Source organism: Salmo salar, chromosome 07, assembly GCF_965601325.2.
Source record: "Salmo salar chromosome 07, fSalSal1, whole genome shotgun sequence".
Classification (NCBI taxonomy): domain Eukaryota; kingdom Metazoa; phylum Chordata; class Actinopteri; order Salmoniformes; family Salmonidae; genus Salmo; species Salmo salar.
In genome coordinates, this window is record NC_138297.1 from 48,570,001 (window position 1) to 48,588,572 (window position 18,572).

Here is an 18,572-nt window from a genome sequence, read left to right on the forward strand (position 1 = left end):
GTTGCAACTCAGGACAGACTATTTTTACGCCCTACACTCTTCGCGGCTGAGCCGTTGCTGCTCCTAGACGTTTTAAATTCACAATAACAGCACTTACAGTTGGCCGGGGCGGCTCTAGCAGGGCAGAAATTTGACGAACTGACTTATTGGAAAGGTGGCATCCTAGTCACTGAGCTCTTCGGCCATTATACTGCCAATGTTTGACTATGGAGATTGAATGGCTGTGCACTCGATTTTATACACAACAGGTTTGACTGAAATAGCCGAATCCACTAATTTGTGTCCATATACTGTTGTATATATAGTGTACATCATTACAAAACAACACATGGTATCAAGAACAAGATTAAGCTAGCACCTTTGATTCCCCACATGGCAGCTGCTTGTCATTGTTGCTAGCTAACTGGCCATCCAGAACCACAAAAACACAAGGCCTTCTGAAGCCGCATTGTCAGCTAACCCGTTTATATGTATAAGTCTGACTGACCATATAAGGCTACATATATCATCTCCTTATTTAACCTTTATTTAACTAGGCAAGTCAGTTAAGAACAAAATGTTATTTTACAATGACGGCCTACTCCGGCCAAACCCTCACCTAACCCGGACGACGGTGGGACAATTGTGCGCCACCTATGGGACTCCCGATCACGGCCGGTTGTGATACAGCCCGGGATCGAACCAGGGTCTGTAGTGACACCTCTAGCACTGAGATACAGTGGCGTAGACCGCTGCGCCACTCAGGAATACTTATAGAGTATTCTATCTATCATCTATCTATTGCATTTACATATTTTTCCATTCATTTTATTACTTTTTTACATTTATTTTTTACATTTTAGTCATTTAGCAGATGCTCTTATCGTACTAATGTTGAGCCCTGTTCTATTAGGAGGGAGGGAGAGAGAGACAGAGAGAGAGAGAAAAAAAAACAGTTTATTTTCTTGTATATATTTCCCGTTTGAGTCCATAAGAAGTACAATCTGTGGCTTGTGTATGTCCTCAGTGGGTGTGGGGGGGTTGTCAGGAGGGATCTCAGGGTGGCTGACAGGGGGGGTGCTCAGAGGGGGTGGGATCCACTGGGCTTGGGGTTCTTAATTTGTCTGTTCTGCTGTGGTGTCGAGGCTATGGTCAGGGGTAGACTGTTCTGCTGTGGTGTCGAGGCTATGGTCAGGGGTAGACTGTTCTGCTGTGATGTCGAGGCTATGGTCAGGGGTAGACTGTTCTGCTGAGGTGTCGAGGCTATGGTCAGGGGTAGACTGTTCTGCTGTGATGTCGAGGCTATGGTCAGGGGTAGACTGTTCTGCTGTGATGTCGAGGCTATGGTCAGGGGTAGACTGTTCTGCTGTGGTGTCGAGGCTATGGTCAGGGGTAGACTGTTCTGCTGTGATGTCGAGGCTATGGTCAGGGGTAGACTGTTCTGCTGTGGTGTCAAGGCTATGGTCAGGGGTAGACTGTTCTGCTGTGGTGTCGAGGCTATGGTCAGGGGTAGACTGTTCTGCTGTGATGTCGAGGCTATGGTCAGGGGTAGACTGTTCTGCTGTGATGTCAAGGCTATGGTCAGGGGTAGACTGTTCTGCTGTGGTGTCGAGGCTATGGTCAGGGGTAGACTGTTCTGCTGTGGTGTCGAGGCTATGGTCAGGGGTAGACTGTTCTGCTGTGGTGTCGAGGCTATGGTCAGGGGTAGACTGTTCTGCTGTGGTGTCGAGGCTATGGTCAGGGGTAGACTGTTCTGCTGTGGTGTCGAGGCTATGGTCAGGGGTAGACTGTTCTGCTGTGATGTCGAGGCTATGGTCAGGGGTAGACTGTTCTGCTGTGATGTCAAGGCTATGGTCAGGGGTAGACTGTTCTGCTGTGGTGTCGAGGCTATGGTCAGGGGTAGACTGTTCTGCTGTGGTGTCGAGGCTATGGTCAGGGGTAGACTGTTCTGCTGTAATGTCGAGACTTTGGTCAGGGGTAGACTGTTCTGCTGTAATGTCGAGACTTTGGTCAGGGTCTGAGGTGGGCTGTTCTGCTGGCTTCTCTTCGGGGGTGGCCACAGCACTCAAGAGAGTGATTGAAAAAGCGACTTTCCCGAATGCACAAGTGGTTATCTCCACCCTGCTACCATGCAGCGGGTAAACGCACGTTTTTTACATGACTCTGCCTCAAAACCAAATGTTTACCTGGCCCACTACTCCACCCTGGACTTGAACAGCCTTTACGACCAGGTCCACCTACACAAGGCAGCAGTGCCCACCTTCGCCCTCAACCGCAGCCCCAACACCTCACACAGGAGCAACAGATCAATAGACACCCCGCCCAGACCAGCGAGACACTCTCCCAGACCTGCGGGCCCCCCCCTCCCGGACCTACACATAGAGGACCCACGCCGAGAGGACCTACATCCAGACCACAACACCACCAGCCACATCCACCACATCCCCAACCAATCTACACCTCCCCAAGTCAAACATGCCCATACCCCATTTAGGCCCCCTCAGATCAGACCTATGCCCCTCCTGCCCACCCCATGCCCCCCACACCCGCAAAGAGGGCCTCAACATGAAAGTCACACATACGCCCAGGCTGTGATCAGGCAAACAGGCCCAACTCCCACTCTTACACTAGTCCAAGCCAATAGCATGTACCAGATGCTCAGCAGGCTCTGCTCACACTTACTGGTCTGAGGCAAAACCACACAACTAACAACATTGGACACTTTATGGAACACAAAGCCTTCATTATCTCATCCTGGAATATCCAAGGCCTGAGGTAATCTGCCATCTATCAGAAATACAGACATTGCCATCCTACAATAAACCTGGTATAGAGGAGATGGAGCCACTGGTTGCCCTCTAGGTTACAGAGAGATGGTATTCCAATCCACCAAACTACCATGTGTGAAACAGGGAAGGGACTCAGGGGGTATGCTAATGTGGTATAGGGCAGATCTAACACACTCTAATAAATTAATAAAATCAGGAACATTTTACATTTGGCTAGAAATTCAAAAGGAAATGATCTAACAGAGAAAAATGTCCTCCTGTGTGCTACCAATATCCCCCCACTAGAATCCCCATAATTGAATGAAGACTTCTCCATCCTGGAGGGGAAAATCAATCATTTCCAGGCCCAGGGACATGTACTAGTCTCTGGCGACCTAAATGCCAGAACTGGACAAGAACCTGACACCCTCAGCACAGGGGGACAAACACCTACCTGGAGGTGACAGCATACCCTCCCATATATGCCCCCCTTGGCACAACTACGACAACATGACCAACAAAAACGGGTCACAACTCCTGCAGCTCTGTCGCACGCTGGGTATGTACATAGTCAATGTTAGGCTCCTATGGTAGGTACACCTATAGTTAATCTCTTGGCAGTTGTACTGTAGACAACTTTATCACTGACCTCAACCCAGAGTCTCTCAGAGCATTCACAGTCAGCCCACTGACTCCCCTATCAGATCACAGCAAAATCACAGTCTACTTGAATAGAGCAATACTCAATCATGAGGCATCAAAGCCACAGGAACTGAATAATATTAAGAAATGCTATAGATGGAAGGAAAGTAGTGTGGAAACCTACCAATAAACTATTAGGCAACAACAAAATTCAGTCCCTTTTAGACAACTTCCTGGACAAGACGTTTCACTGTAATACTGGTGTAAACTTGGCAGTAGAAAACCTAAACAGTATATTTGACATCTCAGCTTCCCTATCAAATCAAAAAAATACTAACAGAAAACAGAAGAAAATTAACAACAATGACATATGGTTTGATGAAGAATGCAAAAACCTAAGAAAGAAATTGAGAAACCTATCCAACCAAAAACATAGAGACCCGGAAAACCCGAGCCTACACCTTCACTATGGTGAATCACTAAAACAATACAGAAATACACCACGGAAAAAGAAGGAACAGCACATCAGAAATCAGCTCAATGTATTTGAAGAATCCATCGACTCTAACCACTTCTGGGCAAATTGGAAAACACTAAACAAACAACAACACGAAGAATTATCTATTCAAAACAGAGATGTGTGAGTAAACCAATTCTCAAATATTTTTGGCTCAATAACAAAGAACAAACAGCAAAAACATATACATGATCAAATACAAATCTTAGAATCAACTAGTAAAGATTACCAGAACCCACTGGATTCTCCAATTACATTGAATGAACAAAAGGACAAAATACAAACCCAAAAAGGCCTGTGGTGTTGATGGTATCCTCAATGAAATGATAAAATATACAGACCACAAATTCCAATTGGCTATACTTAAACTCTTTAACATCATCCTTAGCTCTGGCATCTTCCCCAATATTTGGAACCAAGGACTGATCACCCCAATCCAAAGTGGAGACAAATTTGACCCCAATAACTACCATGGTATATGCGTCCTCTGCATTATCATTAACAGCAGACTCGTACATTTACTCAGTGAAAACAATGTACTGAGCAAATGTCAAATTGGCTTTTTACCAAATTACCGTATGACAGACCACGTATTCACCCATGTACACAAACAACGTGTGTGGTAAAAATTTGGCAAAAAACACACCCCACAGGGCCGTGGGGTGAGACAGGGATGCAGATTATTTAGGTTTAGGAAATTATTTATGAAACATGAAAAACAGGTTTAGAGAGACTTTACGCATGAAAGAAATAAAACGGTGGTTTGATTCGTTCTGAAAATTGCCACATTCTTTAACCCATGGTAATGTTGGAAGATTAGTGTACATATAATTCTAATAGGGAGAATAGTGTATAATAGTAGGCTATACCCTCGTCTATTGCCTGCACTAACCATGGAACTGTGGGATGCAGCCTGGTCTTATAGACTAGACGTAACATAGTAAAAGTAAATCCGGGACCCCCAAATGAGTATGATATGTTACGTTTTGGTATGGTTACTTAAGACGGATGGTTAATTAAGGCAAAAACGAAAGTAGGGTATTTGGTCGGACGTATAACGCGAACATCTAGCAACCCAAAGATGCGAGTTGAAATCTAGCTTATTAGCAACTTTTCAACTACTTACTACTTTTTTTTTAGCTATTTAGCATGTTAGCTAACCCTTCCCCGAACCCTAACCTTAACCCATAAACCGGACTCTTAACACTAACTCCTAGCCTAGCTAACATTAGCCACCTAGCTAGAATTCGTAACATATTATACGTTTCGCAAATTCGAAACATTTAGTGCATTTTCGCAAATTCGTAACATATTGTACCTTTTGCAAATTCGTAATATGTCATTCGTAACATACAGTATCATACGAAATGGATGATGGACATCCACAAATTAATACATACCATACGAAACGTAACATATCATACAAAAAGGATTTACCTTCAGAATAATATGAAATGCTCTGAGACGAGGTTGTGGGATGACACGGCCAAGTATGCACCGGGTTCAAACTGTTACGGCTTGGTCTGCGCTCCACTCCATAACGAATTAATTAGCATAAATGTATTTTTTTATATATTATCAACTGGCATTTACAGAGGAAGCAAATGAAGGTAAACAAAACAATGTCATTAAATGGAATGATAATGTCGGCTATACCAACTGAAGGGAACTAACAATAGTTGAATATATGTGGTTATTATGTCTACTGGCAGTCAACATTGATAGTGGCTAATATTTAACTTGATAGAAATAGGAAATAGAGAAAGTAAGGGTAGCCTATAATTAAGATATTCGAGCGTGCCCATCCCTACAAGTTAAAAGGCTGTACAATTTAAATTCTGCGTAATGGCACAGCATTTCATAAACTTTACTGTGAGAAAATTATATTTTGATATGCTTAAGTTTGCTGCCATGTGACTGGTTTCACATTTGTCTTCAGCGATTATAAGGTTAAATGGATCCACAAGTGTCATTTATACTCAATTCCCTTATCCAAATGTATGAGTAATTTACCTAGCTCTTATCAATAGCTCTTATCAATAGCTCTTATCAATAGCTCTTATCAAGTTGTAAATTCGAGTGCATGGAGAACGGTGTTATTTCTATGGGGGAAAAATAGAGTAGATGCTTTTTCCACTTGGAACCGGTAGGTTCACTAGACTTTACTTGCGTGTGAAAGTGGTGGAATTATTAGGGAATTAAGTCGAGGTCAGAATACGGCGTATCTGCGTGTGAATAGCATGCTGTTCTCATGCTAAAGTTCAAGGTCAGAATACGCAATGAGAGAAAAGTGCATAAAAAAAGGAATTATGTTTCATTTACGCATTCTTAACTCAGGATGGAAATCACCCCTTAGAGAAAAGCCATGATTTAGCCCAAATCACTCGAGTATCAGTCTCTGGAGCTCTATGGCCCCTACCCCTCCACCACCCCCCCGGGATCGGCCTCTCATTCTGGGCCGTGTTTTCCAGGCCTGCTGGGTGTCAGCTGGAGTAATGAGATATTTAGCAGAGAGAGAGAGAGAGAAAGCACAAGAGGGCCCTGACTGACTCTCCTCCGAATGCAATTTTCTCCCTTCTTTATCTCTCGTCTGCTCGTCAGAATGAAGGGAGGAAATAAGTGCTGGAGAGAGGGAGTAAATATGGCTGAGCTGCCTTCAGCTAAAGAGACATGTTCATCGGCTGATAGATACAGTCAAAACCTCAGAGATGAACACACAGTGAGAGACACACACACCCACACTCAGACAGACACACAGGACAGCCCTATAGTATGATAGAGAGGTGTATATATATATGCCATCTGGTTAGGATGGCGATCACAGTATGAGCCAAACCCCGTCACAAACTCCCTAACTGAGTCTGAAAACTCGCCTCCAACTAAATCTTTCAATTAAAAGCTTTTTATTCTCCCGTGGCAGATTGTGTGTGTTTGAGCAGGTTTCGCCCCCCAGTTAGGCTTTGATTTCAGCGTGAGTAATGTACTGGTGTGATATGATAGATTATAATGTCTGTGGTTTAGTGTCCTCTGTAGTTAAATCACCGCTGCTGTGTCTTTTATGTTACAGCTCACTGTTTAGCGCGCGTGCGCGTGTGTGTGTGTGTGTGTGCGCAAGTTATTCTTAACTTTTTTTAATCAAATTTTATTTGTCACGTGCGCCAAATACAACAGGTGTAGACCTTATTGTGAAATGCTTACTTACAAGCCCTTAACCAACAATGCAGTTCAAGAAATAGAGTTAAGAAAATATTTACTAAATTAACTAAAGTAAAACATTTAATAAAAAGTAACACAATAAAATAACAAAAACCAGACTATTTACCAGTACCAAATTATTTTTCCTTATTCAAGTTGTTATCCAATGTTCAATATTCAGACTCAAACACAGTACTGTCATCAGCAGAGACACAAACACACACACGTAGAGGACACACACACACACACACACACACACACACACACACACACACACACACACACACACACACACACACACACACACACACACACACACACACACACACACACACAGTGAGAGAGAGAGAGAGAGAGAGACACACACACAGAAACACATGTACCTCATTTACGGACACAATGCTCTGATTCTCTCTAAGCTCTCTAAATCTCTTTCTCTCACCTCTCTCGCTCTCGTCTCCCTTTCCCTCTGACCATCTCTGTTCTCTCTCTCTACCTCCGTCTCCCCGTCCCTCTTCATCTCGCTCTTTCTTTTCCCCACTCCCACTCTCCGTGAGATGATGAAATACTTTTAGAACTCAGGAAATCGCTTTCTGTGGAAATAAACCCATTCTGGACTCTAAGATAACTGCCCCTTATGGGAAGCTAGTCCCTTCCCCTTAGTTGTGTGTGCTTGTTAGTGTCATGTTACGTGTGTGTCAGCGTGCATTGTACGTATGTTGTGTTAGGTTTAGTTTGTAACCAATTTCTTGTGAAACCAATCAAATGTTAGTATATTTTGAATATGAATTTCGAAAATTCCTTGTGCAATACTGAACCCTCCCCCTTCTCTCCCACCCTCCCTCCTCCCTCCCTCAGGGCTGCTCGTCTCCCATCGTGGTGAAGTTTGCCGACACGCAGAAGGACAAGGAGCAGCGGCGCCTGCAGCAGCAGCTGGCTCAGCAGATGCAGCAGCTCAACAACGCCACCACCTGGGGGAGTCTGACAGGGCTGGGCGGCCTCACCCCGCAGTATCTGGCTGTAAGAGGACACGCCACGTCGCCCACCCCTTACTGCAGCCCCGCAGCCAACGCATCCGTCGCCGCCGCAGTCAGTGCCACCCTCCCCGCCCCCCACTACCCTCCCTGCCGTCGCCAACCGCCGATCCCCCCCCCCCCACGTCCACACCCCCAGAGAGTCAGACCCTGCTTCCTATCCCATTCCCCCTCTCCTCTCCCTTAAGAGTCCACTCCCCCCTCCTTCTCCCTCTCTCAGGGGGTGTAGCCGTGACAGGGAAATGAGGCCTTTGAATCATAGGGGTCAAGGTTCAATGGGCGGGGCCAATCGCTGGTGCGATCCAATAAGAGGTCTTTCCCATGTCTAATATCGTCGTCCTATTGGGTCACAGCGGTGATTGATTGACAGATTGGCACGTGGTGTTCAGAAGCCTCATTCCCCCTCCCTTCTTCAGTACTTTATAGCATTTTAGAACCCCTCTCTCAACTCATTCTTAGCACCCCCTTCCTTCGGCACCCTCTTTCAGAACCGACCCTCTTCCTCTTTCACTCTGAAACCTTTTAAGACTTCTGTCCCCAACTTCTCTGAAACAGACCAGTCTACTCTTCCTTGAGTCCCCTTCATCACAGCTAGGATCTTTCCTGAAACTGTAAACTTGTAAATAGGTGTACTAGGTGTACAAAGTTGTAAATGTACTGCAGTACATAAGCCTTTGAGTTTTTTTTTTTGTACAGTTACTCTCAGTGTTCTATTCTGAAATTATACATGTCTCAGTGACTCAGTGGTTAAATGTACAGTAGTAGATGTCATATTCATTTTTTATATAGCCTATAGCCCACATGCAGTAATTCTACCAAGATCACGATGATACTAGCAGAGCTGAGATAGTGAGGGTGATCACTGTTTGTATTTCCAATCCTTCCTCCTCACTCTGTTTCTCTCTCTTTTATTATTCTATCTATCTATCTATCTATCTATCTATCTATCTATCTATCTATCTATCTATCTATCTATCTATCTATCTATCTATCTATCTCTCTATCGCTCCTCTCTTGATTTCTCCCTCAGTTGCTTCAGCAGGCCACCTCCTCCAGTAACCTGGGAGCCTTCAGTGGGATCCAACAGATGGCAGGTAAGTCCAGTAGATGTGTACACACACACACACACACACACACACACACACACACACACACACACACACACACACACACACACACACACACACACACACAGAGAGAGAGAGTAATATTGTAGAAACCATGCAGTAGTTTTCTAAGATGTCGCTGTTGTTCAGATTTGTCTTGAGTCTGTTATCCATCAGGATAGAAGAGTGTACCAGGCCTCAAAGGAGGGATGTTTAGTCCGGCAATAAGGCAACAGAGAAGGAAAATAGAGAGAGATGAGATAGGAGCTCTGCTCACTGTTTCCCCCTGCTGGTCTCCTTTGTCTTTTCCTCTGCATGTTCTCCTAACCACACTCCCACCTATCTGTTCATACTTTATCCTCTTTATCCCGCTCCTTTGTCTCTGTATCTCCTCTCCTTCTTTCGTTGAATTGCTTTCTCTGAATCCCTCACCCTGTCATCCCACCTACCCCCCCCCCCCCCCTTCTCCCGTCCTCCTACGCCCTGCCTTTCTCCCTCTTGCCGCCTCACTCACACCGTCTCTCCCTCACTCTCTTTCTCTCTCTCTCTCTCTCCTTGGGTGCTCAGTAAGCTGTCAGCTCCTAATTGTAGACTGTTTAGCTGGCTGACAGAGAGAAGCAGAGGGGGAATATTTATAGCAGCTATCGGCACAGGAGTACTGTAATTGCCAGCACCGCTGAAGGAAAAAATAAATTCTGTTAAGTAGTGCAAAACTCGACGGATTTCAGGAACTGGTTGTTGCAGGGGCAGAAATAATGTATTCCTAAAGTAGTAAGCTCATTGGCTCAAGTTTTTAAAATGTGTATCTATGTCTTGCAAAGTAGGTGGGTTGAGCGTTCTGGACTTGGGGACATTTTTAAGAGACGGTAATGTTGGTTGATGTGGTGTAGTTGAGTGAGGATGGGCTCTGAGGATCTTTTACCTCAGTGAATGGCTGTTAGAACTCTCTCTCATACACACACACACACACACAGAGCTACAGAAACGCTCAGGGACTTGGAACTGGAAGCGAAATCGCGGCTGCATTCCGGAATCCTTTTGGCCGTCCATCTGTCGCTGGGCAACCGTACATGATTGGCAGTAGATGTGAGACAGCTCAGTGACATCTGGTCCCAGTCTTCATCATGAGGAGTCGGAGAGCTGTGAGAGGCTCAATTACCCCAATGAGCATTCAATTAGAGCCAGCTAGCTAGCTAGCGCTTACGATAGAGCCCCGGCCCAGCTCAGCCCAGGCGGCATACAGAGGCTCCCTAAAGCTATACAGCCCAGAGCGCACAGCACAGCCTAGCACAGCACAGCACAGCACATAGCTGTATAGCCCCAATACTGGAGCTTCCTCTTTCTGATACAGTTGAAGTCGGAGGTTTACATACATCTTAGCCAAATACATTTAAACTCAGTTTTTCAAAATTCCTGACATTTAATACTAGTAAAAATTCCCGGTTTTAGGTCAGTTAGGATCACCACTTTATTTTAAGAATGTGAAATGTCAGAATAATAGTAGAGAATTATTTATTTCAGCTTTTATTTCTTTCATCACATTCTCATTGGGTCAGAAGTTTACATACACTCAATTAGTATTTGGTAATATTGCCTTTAAATTGTTTAACTTGGGTCAAACATTTTGGGTAGCCTTCCACAAGCTTCCCACAATAATTTGGGTGAATTTTGGCCCATTCCTCCTGACAGAGCTGGTGTAACTGAGTCAGGTTTGTAGGCCTCCTTGCTCCCACAAGCTTTTTCAGTTCTGCCCACAAATGTTCTATAGGATTGAGGTCAGGGCTTTGTGATGGCCACTCCAATGCCTTGACTTTGTTGTCCTTAAGCCATTTTGCCACAACTATGCTTGGGGTCATTGTCCATTTGGAAGACCCATTTGCGACCAAGCTTTAACTTCCCATTTGCTTCAATATATCCACATCATTTTCCTTCCTCATGATGCCATCTATTTTATGAAGTGCACCTGTCCTTCCTGCAGCAAAGCACCCCCACAACATGATGCTGCCACCCCCGTGCTTCACAGTTGGGATGGTGTTCTTCGGCTTGCAAGCCTCCCCCTTTTTCCTCCAAACATAATGATGGTCATTATAGCCAAACAGTCCTATTTTTGTTTCATCAGACCAGAGAACATTTCTCCAAAAAGTACGGTCTTTGTCCCCATGTGCAGTTGCAAACCGTAGTCTGGCTTTTTTATGGTGGTTTTGGAGCAGTGGCTTCTTCCTTGCTGAGCGGCCTTTCAGGTTATGTCGATATAGGACTCGTTTTACTGTGGATATAGATACTTTTGTACCTGTTTTCTCCAGCATCTTCACAAGGTCCTTTGCTGTTGTTGTGGGATTGATTTGCACTTTTTGCACCAAAGTACGTTCATCTCTAGGAGACAGAACACGTCTCCTTCATGAGCAGTATGCCGGCTGCGTGGTCCCATGATGTTTATACTTGCGTACTATTGTTTGTACAGATGAACGTGGTACCTTCAGGCATTTGGAAATTGCTCCCAAGAATGAACCAGACTTGTGGAGGTCTACAATTTTTTCTGAGGTCTTGGATGATTTCTTTTGATTTTCCCATGATGTCAAGCAAAGAGGCACTGGTAGGTCTTGAAACACATCCACAGGTACACCTCCAATTGACTCAAATAATGTCAGTTAGCCTATCAGAATCTTCTAAAGCCATGACATCATTTTCTGGAATTTTCCAAGCTGTTTAAAGGCACAGTCAACTTAGTGTATGTAAACTTCTGACCCACTGGAATTGTGATACAGTGAATTGTTGGAAATATTACTTGTGTCATGCACAAAGTAAATGTCCTAACCGACTTGCCAAAACTATAGTTTGTTAATAAGAAATGTGTGGAGTGGTTGAAAAACGAGTTTTAATGACCTAAGTGTATGTAAACTTCACCTGTAAATGTTGCATTTTCAGGACAGGTGCTCTCTGCTGTTTGACATTCCAGATGAAGTGTAGCCATTGCGCATGACTAGCTTCCTTAGATCTCAGTCTTTATGAACAGGTACTGTGGAGAGGTTTGATATTATAGATAGCGGTTCTGTCCATATTAAAGTGATGGTATACTGGTAGCGTTGATGATTCTTCTGCTCTGTTCTGCTCTCTGGTTCCCCCATAGCTGTGTCTCCTAGTCTTAGTCATCCTCCAGGGCCCTCAAACTCAACTCTGGACCTCGAAGCCAGTTCCACTGCCTTGTTCCATTGTTGCCCTCTTAAGCAGGGACTGATTGGGTGCAATTAATTATCAGGTAGAACAGAAAAGCAGCAGGTTCTGGACCTCGTAGGGTGGGAGTTGAACACCCCTTCTCTAAGGAATAGTGTTATAACCTGTTTCGCTTGATTAAGTGGCATTAGGCCCCTGTGTGTGTGTGTGTGTGTGTGTGTGTGTGTGTGTGTGTGTGTGTGTGTGTGTGTGTGTGTGTGACTGACTGACTGACTGACTGACTGAGTGTAGGGTCAGATCAGTGTCTCTCGACTCAGCCGAGCCTGATTGAGTCATCTGCTCCACTCTAAACCCACAAAGTGACAAAGCCACTCAACAGCGCTGCCCTCCATCCGCAGAGTGGAAAAATACAGTGTGTTATACAATACCATACGGAATACTTCTAGGACAGCACATACCCTGGCTTTCATCATGATTTAGCAGGGTGTTAGTGTGAAACAATGGTCAGACTGAAGAAGATGAGCTCTTCTAGGGTCTGACAGGTTCTTCTGCAGGTTTCTTTCTCCTTTAGGAGTTTTTCCTTACCACTTAAGCACTCTGTGACAAATGAGTTTCTTAAAAAGGGCTATGCTAATGAGATTAGAAATGGTCTTATAGAGATGTGTTTTACAAGAATGATGTTGTTTATCAGGATGACTGGTTGGAACAGGTTTTCCACAATGTGCTACTAAATATATTTATAATGTCCAGGTTGTGAAGAACAGAACTGTATTTTTTGGGAAATAGAGATTATTTTCTGACATTAAAGGCATGTATATGAATAGGCAACAACAGACAGCTGGCGGATGCACACGTGTTGTTTATCGCATGAGAAGTCTGCACTGTGACTGCGTCACACACACACACACACACACCTCCTGTCCAGACCGGTCGTCACGGCAACCACAGAAACGGAACATTCTGATCAGGCTGTTCCGGAAGAAGAGAAGACAGAAGATTTCAACGCTTGTTCTTTCACGCTGTCAGACGGGCCAATCTGGACACGAGCACCTCACTAACCAATCATACTAGCCTTCTCTTTATTGGTCAAGCTGGGTTTAGCCATCTGGTCCAATGAAAACTGTTCAGTGGAAAAAGAATCACCCTAACCCCTTTAAACCATTCACCCAGGTGCCAAAGTTTTCTTCATGGTGTCTCGTTCATGTGATGTTGTGTGTGTGTGTCTGTATTCATGGTACTGTATATACATTCAGACTGTATATACGACACATACCTCGCATTTGACAAGGTGTCCGCCCCTCTTTCCTGGGTCCATAGGAGTGTTATATAAACGGGCGTAGTTCTCTCTGCGAGTAGGTCGTTGGAGCTCCATTGCTCTGTTCTACAGAGTCTGTCTTCCTTATGGAGCCTTGTCCAGCTGTCTCTCAATAAGCCAAACAGCACTTCAGCGTATGTCCAATCTACTATGCCATATTCCTCTATTCACACACACGCGCTCTGTCTCACGCACACACACACACACACACACACACACACACACACACACACACACACACACCACACGCATACACACACACACATGCATACACACACACACACATGCATACACACACACACATGCATACACACACACACACACACATGCATACATACACACACACACACACACGCGCATACATAAACACACTAACTGCTCACATACACACTTTCTCTCTCACACACACACACACACACACACACGCTACTGTCACACACAGTGCAGGGTGCGAGGTTGACCACCCCTGGAGGTATTTAATGGTCGTTACTTTAACATCAGTCAGAAGCTGGCATGGCCTCATTTAATTATGCTTAAGTAATGGCCCATATGCTAATGCAATGTAGCTAATGAGTAAACCAGGCTACAGTTAGCCTACATACTAGACTAGAGTTGCATACTGTACATTATTTACTGCCTCCAGAAACCTCACGGCACAGAGAGAACAAAGCTCTATGTTAATGTAGAGTCCAAATGTCTTGTTATACTACTCGTTGTTATCTGTAAAAGACAACAATAGAATCAAACAGGAAGCTAGACAAAGTAGGGTAGATGATGTCTAGAGATGTTCCACAGGTCTTTATGGAAGAGCTTGGACAGGCGTTTGCCAGTGCCGTCTCTCTTCCCCCTTGCAGGAGTTTAAGTCCAGCCTGTCCGTGTCTGTTTGTGGTCCACAGTTGTGAGGATCACCTCTGTCTTGGATTGGTCATATCTTGAAATGCACCCTAAACCCCCCCCCCCCCCCTTCACGAAAAGTGAACTAAGATTATCCTTGATAAGTACGATAGTATTGTATTGTATTGTATTTATATAGCACTTTCCACCTCAACCACCATCCATGAGTAACACTCAGCTTGTCAACCAGAGTAGACGCCTCTCATCTCCTTCGGCGTCCACACGGTTAGCACCCGGTTCCGATGCGGTCCAGACGTGGTCCCCAGGTTTGACAACACCCTCTCTGGCTCCTCTCCTCCAGGTATGAGTGCTCTGCAGTTGCAGAACCTGGCCACTTTAGCAGCGGCAGCAGCGGCGGCCCAAAACTCAGCCAGCCCCAACGCAAACCCCATGTCCTCCAACGCGGCCTCCCTCGGAGCGCTGGCCAGCCCAGGTAACGCCGCTTCAGAGGGGGGTCAAACGCGGGGGACACCTGCCCTCCTGTCCTACCACCACCATCATTCTCACTGTTTGTCAGCAATACCATCCTCTTCGTCATCATTGCTGATGATCAAACCATCTTCATCATCATCACCGTCATTATCTTCGTCGTAGTCATTGCCGTCGACACCCACAAGATATCGCTCCATGGTGTGTGTCCGCCATCTCTTGTTCATGCGTCGTGCTGTTGTTACCATGGAGACCCCATGCCGTGTCCGTCCCGGCGCCTGCCTGCGTGTCTGTGTCTGACAGCACTTCACCTCCTCACCGTGTCATGTGACGTGTACACCTATACGGCCATATCATTCCGTGTCCCACGCGTTGTGTGTAAACAGTACTATAGCTCAATGTCGTCTGTGATCGATTTCCGCAGTGAGAGTTGTCTGTGGGTGGGTGTGTGTGGTTGTTTGTGTGGGTTTGTTGTGCCTTTAAAGTGACTCTCGTCTCTTCGCTTCACAAGCCCTCTGAGACACGGGAACTTTAAGTGCACTGGAGTTGTTTCCGGGGGAGGGATGGTTGTTGGCCCCTCTATGTGTCGTGTGTGATCTGCCTCTGGACATGGCCAGGGTCTGGCGACCAGACAGACAGACAGACAGACAGACAGACAGACAGACAGACAGACAGACAGACAGACAGACAGACAGACAGACAGACAGACAGACAGACAGACAGACAGACAGACAGACAGACAGACAGACAGACAGACAGCAATCAGGAGTTCTCTGGAGGAGATGGGTTCATCTAGGTCACATTGAGACACTCTTCTCTCCTTCTATTCCTCTTCTTCACTCTCCTGCTTTCTCTCTCTCTGCTTTTCTCTTATTCTGTTCTCTCTCTCTCTCCCTCTGCTTTTCTCTTATTCTGTTCTCTCTCTCTCTCCCTCTGCTTTTCTCTTATTCTGCTCTCTCCCTCTCCTTTTCTCTTATTCTGCTCTCTCCCTTTCCTTTTCTCTTATTCTGCTCTCTCCCTCTGCTTTTCTCTTATTCTGCTCTCTCCCTCTGCTTTTCTCTTATTCTGCTCTCTCTCTCTCTCTCTGCTTTTATCTTATTCTGCTCTCTCCCTCTGCTTTTCTCTTATTCTGCTCTCTCTCTCTGCTTTTCTCTTATTCTGCTCTCTCTCTCTCTGCTTTTCTCTTATTCTGCTCTCTCTCTCTCTGCTTTTCTCTTATTCTGCTCTCTCTCTCTGCTTTTCTCTTATTCTGCTCTCTCTCTCTCTGCTTTTCTCTTATTCTGCTCTCTCTCTCTGCTTTTCTCTTATTCTGTTCTCTCCCTCTGCTTTTATCTTATTGTGCTCTCTCTCTCTGCTTTTCTCTTATTCTGTTCTCTCCCTCTCCTTTTCTCTTATTCTGTTCTCTCTCATTCTCTGCTTTTCTCTTATTCTGCTCTCTCCCTCTCCTTTTCTCTTATTCTGCTCTCTCTCTCTGCTTTTATTTTTTCTCTTATTCTGCTCTCTCTCTGCTTTTATCTTATTCTGTTCTCTCTCTCTCTCTGCTTTTCTCTTATTCTGCTCTCTCCCTCTCCTTTTCTCTTATTCTGCTCTTTCCCTCTCCTTTTCTCTTATTCTGCTCTCTCCCTCTCCTTTTCTCTTATTCTGCTCTCTCTCTCTCCCTCTGCTTTTCTCTTATTCTGCTCTCTCTCTCTGCTTTTCTCTTATTCTGCTCTCTCCCTCTGCTTTTCTCTTATTCTGCTCTCTCCCTCTCCTTTTCTCTTATTCTGCTCTCTCTCTCTCTGCTTTTCTCTTATTCTGCTCTCTCCCTCTCCTTTTCTCTTATTCTGCTCTCTCTCTGCTTTTCTCTTATTCTGCTCTCTCCCTCTCCTTTTATCTTATTCTGCTCTCTCTCTCTCTGCTTTTCTCTTATTCTGTTCTCTCTCTCTGCTTTTCTCTTATTCTGTTCTCTCTCTCTGCTTTTCTCTTATTCTGTTCTCTCTCTCTCCTTTTCTCTTATTCTGCTCTCTCTCTCTGCTTTTCTCTTATTCTGCTCTCTCTCTCTGCTTTTCTCTTATTCTGCTCTCTCCCTCTGCTTTTCTCTTATTCTGCTCTCTCTCTCTCTGCTTTTCTCTTATTCTGCTCTCTCTCTCCCTCTGCTTTTCTCTTATTCTGTTCTCTCTCTCTCTGCTTTTCTCTTATTCTGCTCTCTCTCTCTGCTTTTCTCTTATTCTGCTCTCTCTCTCTCTCTGCTTTTATCTTATTCTGCTCTCTCTCATTCTCTGCTTTTCTCTTATTCTGCTCTCTCTCATTCTCTGCTTTTCTCTTATTCTGCTCTCTCTCTCTGCTTTTATTTTTTCTCTTATTCTGCTCTCTCTCTGCTTTTATCTTATTCTGTTCTCTCTCTCTCTCTGCTTTAATCTTATTCTGCTCTCTCCCTCTCCTTTTCTCTTATTCTGCTCTCTCCCTCTCCTTTTCTCTTATTCTGCTCTCTCCCTCTCCTTTTCTCTTATTCTGCTCTTTCCCTCTCCTTTTCTCTTATTCTGCTCTCTCCCTCTCCTTTTCTCTTATTCTGCTCTCTCCCTCTCCTTTTCTCTTATTCTGTTCTCTCTCTCTCTCTGCTTTTCTCTTATTCTGCTCTCTCCCTCTGCTTTTATCTTATTCTGCTCTCTCTCTCTCTGCTTTTCTCTTATTCTGCTCTCTCTCTCTGCTTTTCTCTTATTCTGCTCTCTCTCTCTGCTTTTCTCTTATTCTGCTCTCTCTCTCTCTGCTTTTCTCTTATTCTGCTCTCTCTCTCTGCTTTTCTCTTATTCTGCTCTCTCTCTCTCTGCTTTTCTCTTATTCTGCTCTCTCTCTCTGCTTTTCTCTTATTCTGCTCTCTCTCTCTGCTTTTCTCTTATTCTGCTCTCTCTCTCTGCTTTTATCTTATTCTGCTCTCTCCCTCTGCTTTTCTCTTATTCTGCTCTCTCCCTCTGCTTTTCTCTTATTCTGCTCTCTCGCTCTGCTTGTCTCTTAGTCTGCTCTCTCTGTTTCTTTGCCCTCCTGTCTCTCTACTCATTTTTCTCCGTTCTCCATTTGTCCTCTCTCTCTCCCTCTTCACCATCTCTCTTGTCCTCTCTGCCTTGCTCCTCCAGTTCCCTGGTTGCTGTCTTTTCTGGAGTAGCCAAGTAACAGAGCGTGAATAAGAGCTTTGTTTAGTGTTACCCATCACCCTTTGCCTGTCCTGCTCCCTGCTTTCACCCAGCTGCTTAGCATAGGTTTAAATGTGAATTCTGCTCTCTCGCTCGCTCTCTCTCTCTCTCTCTCGTGTGTTCTGTGGATACTAGAGCTACATTATTAGTGCATGCTCAGACTCTGCTCAGTGCCAATGAAAGGCGACACTCTCCGTCAATGACATAGTTTCAATTTGATAAAGACAGCCAATTTACCATTGAGAGACTGTCTTGCTTTTCATTTGTACTAAGTCTATTTTAAGATATCTACTCTTTCTGATGCAGTGTAAGCGTGACTTAGAGGGGTGTGTGGACATTATGTCTACTGGAATAT

General features: G+C 44.8%; 1 protein-coding gene across 1 annotated transcript in view; it reads left to right on the top strand.

Annotated features, from left to right (window-relative positions):
- Positions 1–18,572, top strand: part of LOC106609337 (CUGBP Elav-like family member 2) — a 123,022-nt gene that overhangs the window by 93,027 nt on the left and 11,423 nt on the right. Inside the window, exons 7-9 of the mRNA XM_082977220.1 lie at positions 7,960–8,190; positions 9,166–9,229; positions 14,923–15,054. Of these exons, the coding sequence (XP_082833346.1) occupies positions 7,960–8,190; positions 9,166–9,229; positions 14,923–15,054 (427 nt within the window). The remainder of the gene's footprint in view (positions 1–7,959; positions 8,191–9,165; positions 9,230–14,922; positions 15,055–18,572) is intronic.